The following is an 18,401-nucleotide window of genomic DNA, read 5'->3' on the forward strand; positions in this document are numbered from 1 at the left end:
GTGCCCCCCGCTATTGGTGACATGAGATCCCTGAAGAGAGTAGCCATTTGAGTGTATGATGCCATGATGAGAGTTTGATATTGGAGGGTTTTGAAGGATGACTTACCCTGGTGGAGCGGATTCATTTCTTCCTGCACTGGGTGATGTTTCGGGTGCAGTCGCCATCCGTGCTGACCTGCTCTGCAGTGGCCTCCCAGGCCAGAGAGGTGAGGCTGCTGTGCTTCCTGCAGCCTCCCCTGGGATAGAGCACTTGCCTTTGTGCCTGCAACCCTCTGATCAAGGCCTGGAAGGCCTGGAGGTGTGTGAGTGGGGTGCTGCCTTCTTCTTGAGGCTCTAGGTTGCCTTCTTCTGCCTGGCAGAAATCAGGTGGGCTGGAGAAAGTGAGATTGTGTGTTGGACTGGCCTTTAAAAATGGTGCCCAGACCTTCTAAACTGCCAGCTGATGGCGAGTGGATGAATCGACTCCTGACCCGCCAGGTGATTCGGACTGATACATGCCTTTGCATAATTAATGACACTCCAAGCGTGAAATTGGGCAGGAGTTCCCACCATTCCGGACAGCGGGGTGAGCACTGCTAAAACTGCCCGCCACTGCACTTAGTCTCATTAATGGAAAATTCTACCCTACAGCAATGGGCCTCTGTTCATTTTTCTCCACTTTTGCATCCAAATATCAAATGCAATGAGAGCACATGTTAAAGGAATACTGGGGGCAGTAAAGAATGGTCTGATGAGAACCAGTGCTGTGGTCTGACACTCTCTGATTACACTATTAGCCAGCTCGTAGAATGATAGGGTGAGATGGTCCTAACTCAAACAACAGGACACGTAGCAGGTCGGGATCCGATTGACAGCTGGAATGGGCTTTGCCATGGCTCTTCAACACAGCCATGGCATTCAGATCCCATCTCCGGGTTCCCCAGCCAATCAGAAAGGGCAGACAGGAAATTTGCCTCAAATCTGTCAGAGCAAGGATTTCTAATTAAAGGGACCCTGGAGTGGGTTATAATGATTCAACTGGACAAAGATTCCTGAGGCTGCAGCAATGAAAGGAGTGGCAAAGAAACCTGGGAAGGCTGCCCCCTGGTGCATCACTCTTATCTGGAGGTGCTGCTGTGGAATCGGAGGGACTGAAGTGAGATTATGTTTCCCAGCAATGAGAAGAAGAAGGCAGTCTCTCCAACCAAGCAACTGTGCATCAAAGAGGTAAAGGAGGTCAGCAGCAGTTGCATGGTCATTTTAAGCTGGAGGTCAAGGACCTTAGAAGACTGAAAAGGTGAGTTTTTCTTGTTCTTTCACAGGTATCACTGAATAGACCATCATTTATTGCCCACCCCTAATTGCCCTTGAGAAGAGGGTGGTGAGCTGCCTTATTGAACTGCTGCCTTATTGAACTGCAGCAGTCCCTGTGGTGTAGGTACATCCACAGTGCTGTTAGGAAGAGAGTTTCAGGATTTTGACCCAACGACAGTGAAGGAACAACAAAATAGTTCCAAGTCAGGATGGTGTGTGACTTGGGGTAGAACCCGAAGTTGGTGGTGTTCCCACGCACCTGCTGCCCTTGTCCTTCTAGGTGGTAAAGTTTGCAGGTTTGAATGATGCTATCAAAAGAGTCTTGATGAGTTGCTGCAATGCATCTTGGTCCTGGTACACGCTGCTGCTACTGTATGTCAGTGGTGGAGGGACTGATTGTTGAAAGTGGTGGATGGGGTGTCAGTCAAGTGGGCTGCTTTGTCCTGGATGGTGTCGAGCTTCTTGAGTCTCATTGGAGCTGCATTCATCCAGGCATGTGGAGAGTATTCCATCATACTCCTGACTTGTGCCTTGTAGATGGTGGACAGGCTTTGGGGAGTCAAGAGATGAATTACTCCCTGCAGGATTCCTAGCCTCTGACCTGCTTTTGTAGCTACAGTATTTATATGGCTAGTCCATTTCAGTTTCTGGTCAATGGCAACCCCAGGATGTTGATAGTGGGGGATTCATCAATAGTAATGCCATTGAATGTCAAGGGGAGATGGTTCGATTCTTTCTTGCTGGAGATGGTCATTGCCTGACACTTGTGTGGCATGAATGTTACTTACCATTTATCTGCCCAAAGCCAAATATTGTCCAGGTCATCAGGTCATGCTGCATATTGGCACAGATTGCTTCAGTATCTGAGGAGTTGTGAATGGTGCTGAACATTGTGCAATCATCAGTAAACATCCCCACTTCTGACCTTATGATCGAAGTAAGGTCATTGATGAATCAGCTGAAGATGGTTGGGCCTAGGACACTACCCTGAGGAACTCCTGCAGTGATGTCCCGGGGCTGAGATGCTTGACTTCTAACAACCACAACCATCTCCCTTTGTGTTGGATATGACTCCAGCCAACAGAGAGTTTTCCCCCGAATTCCATTGATTTCAGTTTTGCAAGAGTTCCTTGATGCCACACTCAGTCAAATACAGCCTTGATGTCAAGAGTAGTCATTCTCACCTCACCTCAAGTTCAGCTCATTTGTTCAGGTTTGGACCAAGGCTGTAATGAGGACAAGAGCTGACCAGCCCTGGTGGGACCCAAACCGAGTACCAGTGAGCAGTGCTGTGTAAGAGCTGCTTGATAGCACCTTCCCTCACTTTGCTGATGATCGTGAGTAGACCATTGGGGCGGTAATTGGCCTGGTTGGACTTGTCCTGCTTTTTGCATACAGGACCTACCTGGGCAATTTTCCATATTGCCGGGTAGATGCCAGTGTTGTAGTTGTATTGGAACAGCTTGGCTAGGGGCGAAGCTTGTTCTGGAGCACAAGTCTTCAATACTATTGCTGAATGTTGCCAGGGCCCATAGCTTTTGCATTATCCAGTGCTTTAGCTGTTTCTTGATGTCACATGGAGTGAACTGAATTGGATGAACACTGGCATCTGTGATGCTGGGCATCTCAAGAGGAGGCCAAGGTGGACCATTCACTTGTTCCTTCTGGCTGAAGATGGTTGCAAATGCTTTAGTCTTGACCTTTGCACTGATATGCTGGGCTGCCCCATCATTTAGCATGGCGATATTCATGGAGTCACCTCCTCCCGTTAGCTGTTTAATTGTCCAATATTATTCATAACTGGATGTGGCAGAACTGCAGAGCTTAGACCTGATCTATTGGTTGTGGGATTTCTCAGCTCTGTCTACCGCATGCTGCTTCTGCAGTTTGGCACGCACGTAGTCCTGTGTTTTGCAACTTCACCAGGTTGACACCTCATTTTTAGGTATGACTTGTGCTGCTCCTGGTATGCCCTCCTACACTCTTCATTGAACCAGGGTTGAACGCCCAGCTTGTTGGTATTGGTGGAGTAGGGATATGCTGGGCCATGAGGTTACAGCTTATAGTTGATTACAATTCTGCTGCTGTTGATGGCCCACAGCACCTCATGGATGCCCAGTTTTGAGTTGCTAAATCTGTTTCAAAATCTATCCCATTTAGCACAGTGGTAGTGCCACACAACACGATGGAGGGTTTCCTGAATATTAAGATGGGACTTCATCTCCACAAGGACCATGCAGTGGTCACCCTTACCAATACTGTAATGGATAGGTTGGTGAGGGCAAGGTCATGTATGTTTTTCCCTCTTGTTGGTTCCCTCAACACCTGCTGCAGACCCAGTCTAGCAGTTATGTTCTTTAGGACTTGGCCAGCTCAGTCAGTAGTGGTGCTACCAAGCCACTCTTGGTGATGGATATTGAAGTTCCCCAAACAGAGGCCATTCTGTGTTCTAGACATCCTCAGTGCTTAGAAGGGGAGGGGTATTGATTCATCAGCTGAGGTGGGGTGGGGGTGGGGGTGGGGAAGGGGAGAGGGTGGTATGTGGTAATCAGCAGCAAGTTTCCTGGCCCATGTTTGGCCCGGTGCCATGAGACTTCAATGTTGAGGACTCCCAGGGCAACTCCCTCACTACTGTATACCACTGTGCCACCGCTTCTGGTGGGTCTGTCCTGCTGGTGGGGCAGTACATACCCAGGGTTGGTGATGGTGGTGTCTGGGTCATTGCCTGTAAGCTATGATTCCATGAGTATGACTACTAGTCTATGGGATAGCTCTCCCAGTTTTGGCACAAGCCTCCAGATGTTAGTAAGGAGGACCCTGCAGGGTCAACAGGGCTGAGTTTGTCATTGTTGTTTCCGGTGCCTTGGTAGATGCCAGGTGGTCCATCTGGTTTCATTCCTTTATGACTTTGTAGTGGTTTGATACAACTGAGTGGCTTGCTAGGCCATTTCAGAGGGCATTTAAGAGTCAACTGCATTGTTATGGGTCTGGAGTCACATGGGCAGACCAGGTGAGGGCAGCAGATTTCCTTCCCTAAAGGACATGTGAACCAGGTGGATTTTTTTCCTGACAATCAGCAATGGTTTAATGGTCACTATTAGAGAGACAAGCTTTATAATTCCAGATTTATTAATTGAAGCTGCCATGGTGAGATTTGAACCCTTGTCCCCTCAAGCATTAGCCTGGACTTCTGGATTACTAGTCCAGTGGCATAACCACTACAATAGTGCCTCCCCCCACCCGCCCCCCCCCCAACCCCGCCACCCCCCCACCCCACCCCACAAAGTGGCATAACAATTCCTGGTGTTAAACCCCGCACTCTGGGCAGGATTTTACGTGTTGGCGAGCAGGGTCAGGTCCATTCGCCGACACATAAAATGACATGCGGTGACATCGAGTGGAGCTCCTGACATCACCGCACGCCATTTAAATTTTCAGGAAGGCAGGGGTGCAGCGAAATCAGCTGCGCACCCACCGACCTGTCAATGGCCAATTGAGGTCATTGACAGAGGTAATTAAAGGACCTGCCCATCCAACCTTAAGGTTGGCGGGCAGGCCAGGAGCTCCGGCACAAATTGGAAAAAGCATGAAACCTCATCCATGGGCAGGATAAGGTTTCATGTAGGGTTTTAAAATTTTTAATAAAGTTTTTGTGAAAATTATGGACATGCCCCAACTCATGTGACATGGCCACATGAAGGGACATGTTAGGGAAGTTTTGTTTTTCTATTTTTATCTTTTTGACATTTACAGCTGATCTCCCTGAGGCAGCACTTAGCCTCAGGGACATGAATGCGCTCTTTCGTGTGCATACACGGAAAAGCGCACTCTCAATTTTGGGAATCCGCCCCAGCCTGCACAGGGAGCGCATAGCGCTTCTGTGCGGACGTCACGCTTGGCAGGCCTTAATTGGCCAGCCCAAGTAAGATGTCGCAGCGCCCCCGATCAGAAGCGCGCCATTGCGCACCCACTATTCAGCTTCCCCCCCAATGGGTGGAAAATTCAGCCCTCTGATTTTCCCAGATTCTTCTACACAACACTCCTCAGATCAACACACCTTGCAGTTTCAAACAAACCCCTCTCTCCAAGCACCTCACATGCCCATCTAAGCATCCAACACTCACATTCATTCTCTTCGTATTGCAGTGATCTTGACAGTCACTGGAAATGCGTGCCCACCTGGTCCACTTTTGGGAGTTATAACTCTCAGCAAGCACCCAAATCCTACCTCCTCTTGCCAAAATTTTTCCCATTGAATTTTATAGCACAGAACAAGGTCATTCACCTTATTGCACCTTTGTCAGTTGTCTGAAAGGGTGAACCATTAGTTCAAATTTCCACTGCCTGTTCCACAAAGCCTTTAAAAAGACATTCTTCAAATAATGTATTCATCTCCATTTTCGAAGGAGCATTGAATCTTGTTCCCACAACTGTTTCTGGTCGGGCAAGTCCTATAAACCCTACTCATCAAATGGAACTTGTAACTTGAACCTTCTTTGTTTTGCTGATAATTTTAAATATATGCATTTATTGATTATTCCTTACAATACTTTGGATCATTTTCACAGTTCCTTCCAAAATTCCTGAGATCATCAAATGTCAGCAGGTGCATGTCTCAATAAGCTTTTTTACTTGATTGGAGTCATTGTTCAACTGTGTACTATGCTTTTGACATACATTTTTATTTCAAAGTTTAGAAGTATCCTGAAGATTTCTTAAGCAAGTGTTGTCTTGCCCTCAAAACATTCTAGATTCTCATTGATTGAGGCTAACTAGATCACAGAAAAAAATGACTTTAAGCGTATTGTTAATAAACTTACTATGCATACTGATCTTCTGTATTACATCACATAAGTACTAACCTTATTGATGATGAAAATGGGGATTAATTCAAACTCAATATGACTCTGGCTTTTACCATCTTTGATTTCATATAAGGGATCTTTTAATCTGTGGCTGACAGCTAACAATTTTTCAATTCAGAACCTTGAACCTTGAACCTCTTAACACTTGCAGAAATCACATGTGAATTATTTCTTTTGCGTTCATCTCTCGCTAGAAAGTTCATATTGAATAATCTAAAATTACTCTTTAAACAAGTTCAGATAAATTGAATAACCTGGAGATGATACACAGTAAAGGTTAATAATTAAAAAATGAGAATTTCTTCAATTGCTTATGCACAAGACTTGAATGTTTAACTTCTGCTCCTGTTATCAGGCCAATGGCATCATAAGGTAATGATTGCTGGGCGTACATTTTGAAATGCACAAACAGTTTTGTTTTACCGCGTGTTAGGTTGCTCTTTCAGTTATTTCAAAATAAGCATGAAGAATATTGAAATATCCAACCCCATGGAAAATATAAACTCCTTGAAGACAAGAAAAGATATTTTCGAATGTGACGTCACTGCGCAGAATGTTGAAAATGTTAATAAGAATGAAAATGCCCAGACTAGAGTGACTTGGACTCGAAATATTGAGTTCACATTGGCTGGAATCGGCTACTCAGTGGGATTGGGAAATGTCTGGAGATTCCCCTTCCTGTGCTTTCGGAGTGGAGGAGGTATTTTTGCTTTAGTAACAATCTGTGTAGTATGTGATTCTGAAACCTTGGGACTATTGCTTTTGTGATGCTGAACAATTAACTTTACAGACCTCATATGGGTATAAAGCCCCTAATGAATCAAGATTTATTTTATTTCAGTTCCTTAAAAGCTTTTTAATCATTTTCCTGGTTTGAACTACTCTTTAGTTGCAATGTAGATGTGCATTGATCTGATATTTTCATTGAAATGATTTGTTGAACCTAATTTACAACAAACTAACAACTAAGGGATAAGCAGCAACATAGGTTTATATAGCATCTTTAATGTAATAAAATGCCCCAAGGTGCTTCACAGGAACATTATAAACAGAATTCAATGCTGGACCACATAAGGGACAAGTGACCAAAAGCTTGGTCGAAGAAATTAGATTTAGGGAGTGTGTTCAAGGAGGAAAGGTAGAGAGATGGAGAAGGTTAGAGGGGGAATTCTAAAGTTTAGGGCCTCGGAGCTGAAGGACAATGGTGGGATGATTAATATCGGGGAGGCTCAGTAGTCCAGAATTAAAGGAATTCAGGTATCTTGGAAGGTTGTGGGAGTGGAAAAGATTACAAAGTTAGTGTTACAACTCAGATAGCCAGGCGGTGAAGGATAGAACTGGAGTCAAGTCTTTATACAGTTAGAAGCTTTTATTTATAGACGTGCATATTGCATACAAACACACCAAAGCTCCTTAACCTTCCAAACCCATGACCACTACCATCTACAACGACAAGGGCAGCAGATAGATGGGAACAACACCACTTGGGAGTTCCCCTCCAAACCATTCACCATCCTGACTTGGAAATATATCACTGTTCCTTCATTGTCGCTGGCTCAAAATCCTGGAACTCCCTCACTAACAGCACCATGGGTGTACCTATGGCACATGGACTGCAGCAGTTCAAGAAGGCAGCTCACCACCACCACCTCAAGGGCAATTAGGGATGGGCAATAAATGCTGGCCTAGCCAGTGCAGCCCACATCCCATGAATGAATAAAAAAAATATTGTGCACCTCCAACCCAACCACCACAGTTTCAGGGTGTGCCTATGGGTATGAGCACAGGTGAATTGCTAGTTAATGTTCATCACCTACTTACAATTAAACAGCCAATTAATATACAATTAGTGGGGCCTGTGCTCAGCTTCATTTTTGTCCCACACCCCCACCCCAACCCTGTACACAACCCAAAACTATTTCACTAACATTTTCAGTCACATAACTGCTTCTGCAATGCCATCATTTAACCTCAATTCTCACCACTCATTAGAAAAAGCTTAGAGGCACGAACAAGATGATATAACTTAAAACGTGTATGCAAATGAGTGCCCTCATGGCGCAATTGGTTGGCAAGTGACAGGATTGAGGTATGTGTGCAATGCCAAACCTAGAGGAACTTCTGTTGAGCAGCTCACATTATGAAAAACATGAGCTTTTGACTGGCTGTGGAATGGGACCCAGGGCAATCTAGAGCAATAAAACAATTTAATTGGAATAAGTCAATTTCTATAGATTGAGAACGGATCTGCCCTGGCTAATGCTGCAAGTATCAACATAAATGCTTCAAAGACTCAGCAGATGAAGCAGCTTCTGTGGAGAGAGAAAATTGAAGGCAATGATCCTTCTGATATCAAAAACAAAAATACCTGGAATAACTCAGCAGGTCTGGCAGCATCTGTGGAGAGGAACACAGTTAATGTTTTGAGTCTGCATGACTCTTCAACAAAACTAAGGAAAAATAGAAAAGTGGTGAAATATAAGCTGGTTTAATGGGTTTAAGAGAGCTGGATAGAGGGTCAGTGATAGGTGGAGATAACCAAAAGATGTCACAGACAAAAGGACAAAGAGGTGTTGAAGGTGGTGATATTATCTAAAGGAATGTGCTAATTAAGGGTAGAAAGTAGGACAAGCAAGGTACAGATAACCCTAGTGGGGGTGGGGTGGGGTGAAGGAATCGAAAAAGGCTAAAAGATAGAGAAAAAACAATGGATGGAAATACATTTAAAAATAATGGAAATAGGTAGAAAAAGAAAAATCTAAAAAATTATTAGAAAAAGCAAAAAGGAGGGGGAAAAATCAGAAAGGGGGTGGGGATGGAGGAGAGAGTTCATGATCTAAAATTGTTGAACTCAATATTCATTCCAAAAGGCTGTAAAGTGCCTTGTCGGAAGATGAGGTGCTGTTCCTCCAGTTTGCATTGAGCTTCATTGGAACAATGCAGCAGACCAAGGACAGACATGTGGGCAAGAGAGCAGGATGGAGTGTTGAAATGGCAAGCGACAGGGAGGTCTGGGTAATGCTTGCGGACAGAACGAAGGTGTCCTACAAAGTGGCCACCCAGTCTGCGTTTGGTCTCTCCAATGTAGGGGAAACCACATTGGGAGTAATGAATGCAATAGACTAAGTTGAGGGAAGTACAAGTGAAATGCTGCTTCACTTGAAATGAATGTTTGGGCCCTTGGACAGTGAGGAGAGGGGAAGTAAAGGGGCAGGTGTTGCATCTTCTGCGGTTGCATGGAAAGGCACCGTGGGGGGGAGTTCAGGTGTAGGGGGTGATGGAGGAGTGGACCAGGGTGTCACGGAGGGAACGATCCCTACGGAATGCCACCGGGGGGTGGGGGGGGTGGGTGAAGGGAAGATGTGTTTGGTGGTGTCATCATGCTGGAGTTGGCGGAAATGGTGGAGGATGATCCTTTGAATGCGGAGGCTGGTGCGGTGATAAGTGAGGACAAGGGGGACCCTATCATGTTTCTGGGAGGGAGAAGAAGGTGTGAGGGCGGATGCGCGGGAGATGGGCCGGACACGGTTGAGGGCCGTGTCAACCACCGTGGGTGGAAAACCTCGGTTAAGAAAGAAGGAGGACATGTCAGAGGAACTGTTTTTGAAAGTGGTATCATCAGAACAGATGCGACGGAGACGAAGGAATTGAGAGAATAGGATGGAGTCCTTACAGGAAGCAGGGTGTGAGGAGCTGTAGTTGAGGTAGCTGTGGGAGTCGGTGGGCTTGTAATGGATATTGGTGGACGGTCTATCACCAGAAATTGAGACAGAGAGGTCAAGGAAGGGAAGGGAAGTGTCAGAGATAGACCATGTGAAAATGATGGAGGGGTGGAAATTGGAAGCAAAATTAATAAAAATTTTCCAAGTCCAGACGAGGGCATGAAGCAGCACTGAAGTAATCATCGATGTACCGGAGAAAGAGCTGTTGGAGTGGACCGGAGTAGGACTGAAACAAGGACTGTTCCACATACCCCATAAAGAGACAGGCATAGCTGGGGCCCATGTGGGTACCCATAGCCACACCTTTTATTTGGAGGAAGTGAGAGGAGTTTAAGGAGAAATTGTTCAGTGTGAGAACAAGTTCAGCCAGACGGAGGAGAGTAGTGGTGGATGGGGATTGTTCGGGCCTCTGTTCGAGGAAGAAGCGGAGAGCCATCAGACCATCCTGGTGGGGGATGGAGGTGTAGAGGGATTGGACGTCCATGGTGAAGAGGAGGCGGTTGGGGCCAGGGAACTGGAAATTGTTGATATGATGTAGAGTGTCAGAGGAATCATAGATGTAGGTGGGAAGGGACTGGACAAGGGGAGAGAGAATGGAGTCAAGATAGTGAGAAATGAGTTCCGTGGCACAGGAACAGGCTGACACGATCAGTCTGCCGGGACAGTCCTGTTTGTGGATTTTGGGTAGGAGGTAGAAGCGGACTTTACCCCACATGGATTTCAAATAAAGTTCCACCCCTCATATTTTGAACCCACCCAGGATTACACGTATCTCTGGGACATACAACGTTCCTCGGACTGCTGTTCTTGTCGCATTCTGAGATCCACACTCAGTGTCATGCACCGGTATATGATAACACTTGACCTCTCCCTCCAGCAGCACCGCCGCACCCTTTTTCAAAGCTGTGCGTGCCCCCAGTTTCATTTTATTTTTCGTCTCACCTGACGCCTCAACAAGAAACTTTGTCTCTTTCTTCCAGGTGCAAAAGAACGCAAGCTCCAACAGCTCATCGACACCAACACCCATCCAGGACCCTCCACCCCTGCCTGCCCCTTTGTCCTCATCCCATCTTCCAATCCCAGCCCCGGCCGTGTATTCACCTTACCCCTGACCTTCCCCTCTCCAATGATGGACGTTCAGTGCTCAGCAAAGGACTTAGTTTCAAACCCTTACGCCCTCATCTCAATGAATTTCGGGCTCGACACGATGCTGAACTCTTCTTCCGCCGTCTTCGTCTCCGGGCTCACTTCTTTGGGCAGGAGTCCTCTCCCCATTCAACGGATCCTTTTACCCACCTCCAATATTCTACCTCCACCTGGACCCCTCCCTCTGGATTCTTATCTTCTCTTGATCTTTTCATTGAGAACTGTCGGCGTGACATTAGTCATCTCAATTTCTCTGCTCCTCTCACCCATTCCAACCTATCTCTCTCTGAATTTGTTGCACTCCGTTCTCTCAGGTCCAACCCTGACATTGTCATCAAACCCGCTGACAAGGGTGGTGCTGTTGTTGTCTGGCGCACTGACCTCTACCTCGCAGAGGCTAAGCGTCAACTCGCAGACACTTCCTCCTACCTCTCCCTGGACCATGACCCCACTACTGAACATCAAGCCATTATTTCCAGGATTGTTACTGACCTCATCTCCTCTGGAGATCTTCCTTCCACAGCTTCCAACCTGATAGTCACCCAACCTCGGACGGCCCGCTTCTACCTCCTACCCAAAATCCACAAACAGGACTGTCCCGGCAGACCGATCATGCCAGCCTATTCCTGCCCCACGGAACTCAGTCCTCGCTATCTTGACTCCATTCTCTCTCCCCTTGTCCAGTCCCTTCCCACCTACATCTGTGATTCCTCTGACACCCCACATCATATCAACAATTTCCAGTTCCCTGGCCCCAACCGCTTCCTCTTCACCATGGACGTCCAATCCCTCTACACCTCCATCCCCCACCGGGATGGTCTGAGGGCCCTTAGCTTCTTCTTTGAACAGAGGCCCGAACGATCCCCATCCACCACTACTCTCCTCCGTCTGGCTGAACTTATTCTCACATTGAACAATTTCTCCTTAAACTCCTCTCACTTCCTCCAAATAAAAGGCTATGGGTACCTGCCTGGGCCCCAGCTATGCCTGTCTCTTTATGGGGTATGTGGAACATTCCTTGTTCCAGTCCTACTCCAGTCCCCTCCCACAACTCTTTCTTTGGTACATCAATGATTACTTCAGTGCTGCTTCATGCTCTCGTCTGGACCTGGAAAATTTTTATTAATTTTGCTTCCAATTTCCACCCCTCCATCATTTTCACATGGTTCATTTCTGACACTTTCCTTCCCTTCCTTGACCTCTCTGTCTCAATTTCTGGTGATAGACTGTCCACCAATATCTATTACAAGCCTACTGACTACCACAGCTGCCTCAACTACAGCTCCTCGCACACCGGTTCCTGTAAGGATTCCATCCCATTCTCTCAGTTCCTTTGCCTCCATCGCATCTGTTCTGATGATACCACTTTCAAAAACAATTCCTCTGACATGTCCTCCTTCTTTCTTAACCGAGGTTTTCCACCCACGGTGGTTGACACGGCCTTCAACCGTGTCCGGCTCATCTCCCGCGCATCCGCCCTCACACTTTCCTCTCCTTCCCAGAAACATGATAGGGTCTCCCTTGTCCTCACTTATCACCCCATCAGCCTCCTCATTCAAAGGATCATCCTCCACCATTTCCGCCAACTCCAGCATGATGACACCACCAAACACATCTTCTCTTCACCCCACTTGGCGGCATTCCATAGGGATCGTTCCCTCCGTGACACCCTGATCCACTCCTCCATCACCCCCTACACCTGAACTCCCCCCCACAGCACCTTCCCATGCAACTGCAGAAGATGCAACACCTGCCCCTTTACTTCCCCTCTCCTCACCGTCCAAGGGTCTAATCCCTCATTTCAAGTGAAGCAGCATTTCACCTGTACTTCCCCCAACTTAGTCTACTGCATTCGTTGCTTCCAATGTGGTTTCCTCTACACTGGAGAGACCAAACGCAAACTGGGTGATCGCTTTGCAGAACACCTTCGTTCTGTCTGCAAGCATTACCCAGACCTCCCTGTCGCTTGCCATTTTAACACTCCACCCTGCTCTCATGCCCACATGTCTGTCCTTGGCTTGCTGCATTGTTCCAGTGAAGCTCAACGCAAACTGGAGGAACAGCACTTCATCTTCCGACTAGGCACTTTACAGCCTTCCGGACTGAATATTGAGTTCAACAATTTTAGATCGTGAACTCTCTCCTCCATCCCCACCCCCTTTCTGATTTTTCCCCCTCCTTTTTGTTTTTTCTAATAATTTATATAGATTTTTCTTTTCCCACCTATTTCCATTATTTTTAAATGTATTTCCATCCATTGTTTTATCTCTACCTTTTAGCCTTTTTCGATTCCTTCACCCCACCCCATCCCCACTAGGGCTAGCTGTACCTTGCTTGTCCTACTTTCTACCCTTACTTAGCACATTCCTTTAGATAATATCACCACCTTCAACACCTCTTTGTCCTTTTGTCTGTGACATCTTTTGGTTATCTCAGCCTATCACTGGCCCTCTATCCAGCTCTCTTGTCCCAACCCCGCCCCCCCCCTCTCCAAACCAGCTTATATTTCACCCTTTTTCAATTTTCCTTAGTCCTGTTGAAGAGTCATGCGGACTCGAAACGTTAACTGTGCTCCTCTCCACAGATACTGCCAGACCTGCTAAGTTTTTCCAAATTTTTTTTTTTTTTTTGTTTTCGATTTCCAACATCCACAGTTTTTTGCTTTTATCCTTCTGATATCGCTGATCCTGCTCTGTGTTTCATTTCAGTACTGACTCATCAGCAAATTGTTGTTCAATTTGTTGCCAATTTCTCAGATTGATAAAAGTTGTGGCAATGATTAATATAATCTAAACCATTTTATGTTTATTGTTAATTTAAGAAGTTAGGAATAAGTTAAACATTCAGGATAGAGATTAAAGTCCGTGGTTAAGCTTAGTCTTATAAAACAGTTAACTTATACCTGAGCTCACCTGACAACTTATTTATTGCCATTTAAAATACATCAATGTATGAGGTGGGCAATAAAATTCTCAAAGTACATTAGGTGGTGTGGGCAGCAGGGGGGGTCATCATGTAATTCCCCAATTAGCGGTCTCCAGGTTAATTTAGCCTGTGACTCTCTTCAATCTCTTTCCCCGTCTTTACACTAGAGTTTTTAAAAGAAAGACTGAAATGCAACAATGCTTTGAGACATTCAGTGGTCTTGAACAGTGACAAGGAGAGAGGAATGGTGACAGGGTTCCCTGGAGCCAATAAAGTGCTGTTGAGTTGCAGTCACTGATGCACACAGGAAGCATCCACAAAGAAAATGTGACCTTTATTGGATAACCTGCTTTTGTGACGCTGGTTGATGGATAGCAGGACTGCAAGGAAACTCCTCTGCTCTTCGAGAAAGTAGTGCCAACCTGAACCTCCAATAACTCACAGAAGAAAAAGGGCTGAAGCTTCAAGAAAACATCAAAACCACCCCTTTTCCCACCCAGTTCCCTCTGAACCCAGAAGGAAAAACCAGTTCGGACGAATATTCCCAGTTTTACTGGTGTTCCATTTTAAGGCATACAAGACCAGTTTGGATCAGTATTCTTATTACCCAGTTTTTACTGTGTTATTTTTATGAATAGCACTGCAATGGAATAGCACTGCAATGGAATACCATTTGCCTTGCCTCTCACCCCGTCACCCTCGGTACCACTTCCCCCAACTCCCCGACCCCCCAGTTCTCCCAGTCATTGTTCAGTTCAACCCGAATCCACAATCGGTTTTTGCAATATTCAGGCTTTCTTTTCCTGCCTCCTACAAAGAGAAGGGTTATTATGCAGTAAAATGAAGGTGCTGTGCATCCAGGTCATTTTTCTCTCTCACCCCAATCCCTCTCGTTTAATAACCTGTATTGAAAACTAACAGCCCAGCAATGCAAACTGGGGCCTCCGAAAGCTGGAACTGGGTCACCATTCCTCCCCCTGGAACCCTGTCACCATTCCTCCCACTGGAACCCTGTCACCATTCCTCCCTCTGGAACCCTGTCACCATTCCTCCCCATGGGACCCTGTCACCATTCCTCCCCCTGGAACCCTGTCACCATTCCTCCCCCTGGAACCCTGTCACCATTCCTCCCCCTGGAACCCTGTCATCATTCCTCCCCCTGGAACCGTGTCACCATTACTCCTCCGGAACCCTGTCACCATTCCTCTCCCTGGAACCCTATTACCATTCCTCCCCCTGGAACCCTGTCTCCATTCCTCCCCCTAGAACCCTGTCACCATTCCTCTCCCTGGAACCCTGTCACCATTCCTCTCTCTGGAACCCTGTCACCATTCCTCTTCCTGGAACTGTGTCACCATTCCTCTCCCTGGAACCGGGTCACCATTCCTCTCCCTGGAACCGTGTCACCATTCCTCTCCCTGGAATTCTGTCACCATTCCTCTCCCTGGAACCATGTCACCACTCCTCTCCCTGGAACCCTGTCACCATTCCTCTTCCTGGAACTGTGTCACCATTCCTCTCCCTGGAACCGGGTCACCATTCCTCTCCCTGGAACCGTGTCACCATTCCTCTCCCTGGAACCCTGTCACCATTTCTCTCCCTGGAACTGTGTCACCATTCCTCTCTTTGGAACCCTGTCACCATTCTCCCCTTGGAACCCTGTCACCATTTCTCTCCCTGGAACTGTGTCACCATTCCTCTCTTTGGAACCCTGTCACCATTCTCCCCCTGGAACTGTGTCACCATTCCTCTCCCTGGAACCGGGTCACCATTCCTCTCCCTGGAACCGTGTCACCATTCCTCTCCCTAGAATTCTGTCACCATTTCTCTCCCTGGAACTGTGTCACCATTCCTCTCTTTGGAACCCTGTCACCATTCTCCCCTTGGAACCCTGTCACCATTCCTCTCCCTGGAACCGCGTCACCATTACTCTCCCTGGAACCCTGTCACCATTCCTCTCCCTGGAACCCTGTCACCATTCCTCTCCCTGGAACCTTGTCACCATTCCTCTCCCTGGAACCGGGTCACCATTCCTCCCTCTGGAACCGTGTCACCATTCCTCTCTTTGGAACCCTGTCACCATTTCTCTCCCTGGAACCGTGTCACCATTCCTCTCCTTGGAAACGGGTCACCATTCCTCTCCCTGGAACCGTGTCACCATTTCTCTCCCTGGAACTGTATCACCATTCCTCTCTTTGGAACCCTGTCACCATTCTCCCCTTGGAACCCTGTCACCATTCCTCTCCCTGGAACCGTGTCACCATTACTCTCCCTGGAACCCTGTCACCATTCCTCTCCCTGGAACCGGGTCACCATTTCTCTCCCTGGAACTGTGTCACCATTCCTCTCCCTGGAACTAGGTCACCATTCCTCTCCCTGGAATCGTATCACCATTCCTCTCCCTGGAACCGGGTCACCATTTCTCTCCCTGGAACTGTGTCACCATTCCTCTCCCTGGAACTAGGTCACCATTCCTCTCCCTGGAATCGTATCACCATTCCTCTCCCTGGAACCGGGTCACCATTTCTCTCCCTGGAACTGTGTCCCCATTCCTCTCCCTGGAACCGGGTCACCATTCCTCCCCCTGGAACCGGGTCACCATTCCTCTCCCTGGAACCGGGTCACCATTTCTTTCCCTGGAACCCTGTCACCATTCCTCTCCCTGGAACCGGGTCACCATTCCTCTCCCTGGAACTCAGTTGCATTCATTGTACCCAGCCTGCACGACTGTGCTTTGGTGAAAGCAGCCTGCACGTGATGACTGAGCACGCACAGATGAGTGAATCTAAAAGCCGCAAGAGGCGGCATTATTACAGGGACGTCACTGGAGAATATCTCCCGTCTCTCAGATCTCAGCCACCCATCCACATTGCCTGGAACGCGCTGAAGCTGCTTATCCTGAATCCTCCTTAACCACCAACACCACCCCCCCACCCCCCCCACCCTCCCCACCGCACCCTCCACTCCCACCGACACTCTTCATCTCCCTCCCTTCGCTCCAGCAGCATTAAACAGGCAAATCGCGTACTGGATTGTTTTAGTGTCTTGGGCAGTGTGGTCAAGAAATGTTTGTATGCAGCCGAGCAGACAGTTTAACCTCCCAACTGAAAGCCAGCACTTCCAGCAGTTCAGCAGTCACTCAGCATTTTGGGCACCGCCACCCCTGGCCCACCACCCCCTGAATGTTTCATTGCAAATCTGTCCCTGCAATTAACAGATAGGGGGTGCCGAAGCCATAGAGGGGTCTGAAAATAAGAGTGAGAATTTTAAAAATTGAGGCATTGTATAAACAGGAGTAGGGTAGGACAGTGAGCATAGGCGTGATGGGTGAACTGGTCTGGGTTTGAGTAAGGACACAGGCAGCAGTTTTGGATGGCCTTAAGTTTTTGGAGGGCAGAACGTGGGAGGCCTGCCAGGGGTGCGTTGGAATTGTCAACTCTAAAGCTGACAAGGGCAGGATGAAATCTCCATTTGGATTTGAAATAAATATATATATCTGGGGACTGCTTTTTTTATGAGGCCTGCTTTCAGGTGGGTGACTGTGCTGTATGGACATTTCTTGCAGCATTTTTGGGTTTTATTTTCTTATTTGCAGGTCTGCAGCTCCCTGAGGCAGCTGTCTGCCTTCAGGGAGCTCAGTGGAAGCGCTCACCCACGCCCACAGTGACATTGGCGCTTAACTTCTTCCTGCCCCAAAGGCAATGCTCAGCCTTTCTCTGGGCACATTTCACACTGGCTGGTCATTAACTGGCCAGCAAGCATAAGATCGCCATCTGGAGCTCATTGTGGGCGGAAGCGCATTTCGCGTTCGCTTCCGGGCCCGTCGATCACACATGCCCGACGAACGCAAAATTCAGTCCCATGACTTTGATATTCCCCATATTTAATTCGAGGAAATTTATTCTCATGCAAAATTACAGACAAGCAGCAGAGGGTCGAGAGAAGTGCTAGCAAGGTGTAGCCAGGTGTTGTCAGCATTCATGTTGGAACTGGAATTGTGTTTTCAATTGATGTTGTCAAGGGACAACATGTAGATAAATAAAGATCCAATATTGCTTGCAATATGTCAGAGCTACACATTGTGAATCTACACTCTTCGAGCTCATGCGTGCCCATTCATTATCTTTAATTAATTAATTGTGGGTTCAGGGTGCACAAATCTATAAAATGCATGCTTAGCACGGTGTGAGGAATAGAACATTTTAATTTTTACCCATTAGAGTCAGTTGGTGTCAAAGAGAGAATAGCTTTAAAAATTAGGCTTCTTAGGCAGTGCCTCGGGATTGTGGGTGACTTGCCTCCAGATGGGTTTTGGTATGATTGATAAGTCCAATGTACGACCTGCAGACTCTGTCATCAGGTAGCTGGTGCTTGACGTGTTGAGTAGATGGGTTGTTTGAAGGTTTGTGCTTTCCCTCTGATGCTTGACTTTGTCATTGCACATTCCCGA

The 18,401-nt window shown here is 47.2% G+C and overlaps 1 protein-coding gene across 1 annotated transcript in view; it reads left to right on the forward strand.

Moving 5' to 3' along the window:
- Window positions 1–6,620: 6,620 nt before the first annotated feature.
- si:ch211-283g2.1 (sodium- and chloride-dependent GABA transporter 1) overlaps window positions 6,621–18,401 on the forward strand; it is a 150,452-nt gene continuing 138,671 nt past the window's right edge. Inside the window, exon 1 of the mRNA XM_041196679.1 lies at window positions 6,621–6,858. Coding sequence (XP_041052613.1) covers window positions 6,621–6,858 — 238 coding nt within the window. The remainder of the gene's footprint in view (window positions 6,859–18,401) is intronic.

Source organism: Carcharodon carcharias, chromosome 10 (assembly GCF_017639515.1).
Source record: "Carcharodon carcharias isolate sCarCar2 chromosome 10, sCarCar2.pri, whole genome shotgun sequence".
Taxonomy (NCBI): Eukaryota; Metazoa; Chordata; class Chondrichthyes; order Lamniformes; family Lamnidae; genus Carcharodon; species Carcharodon carcharias.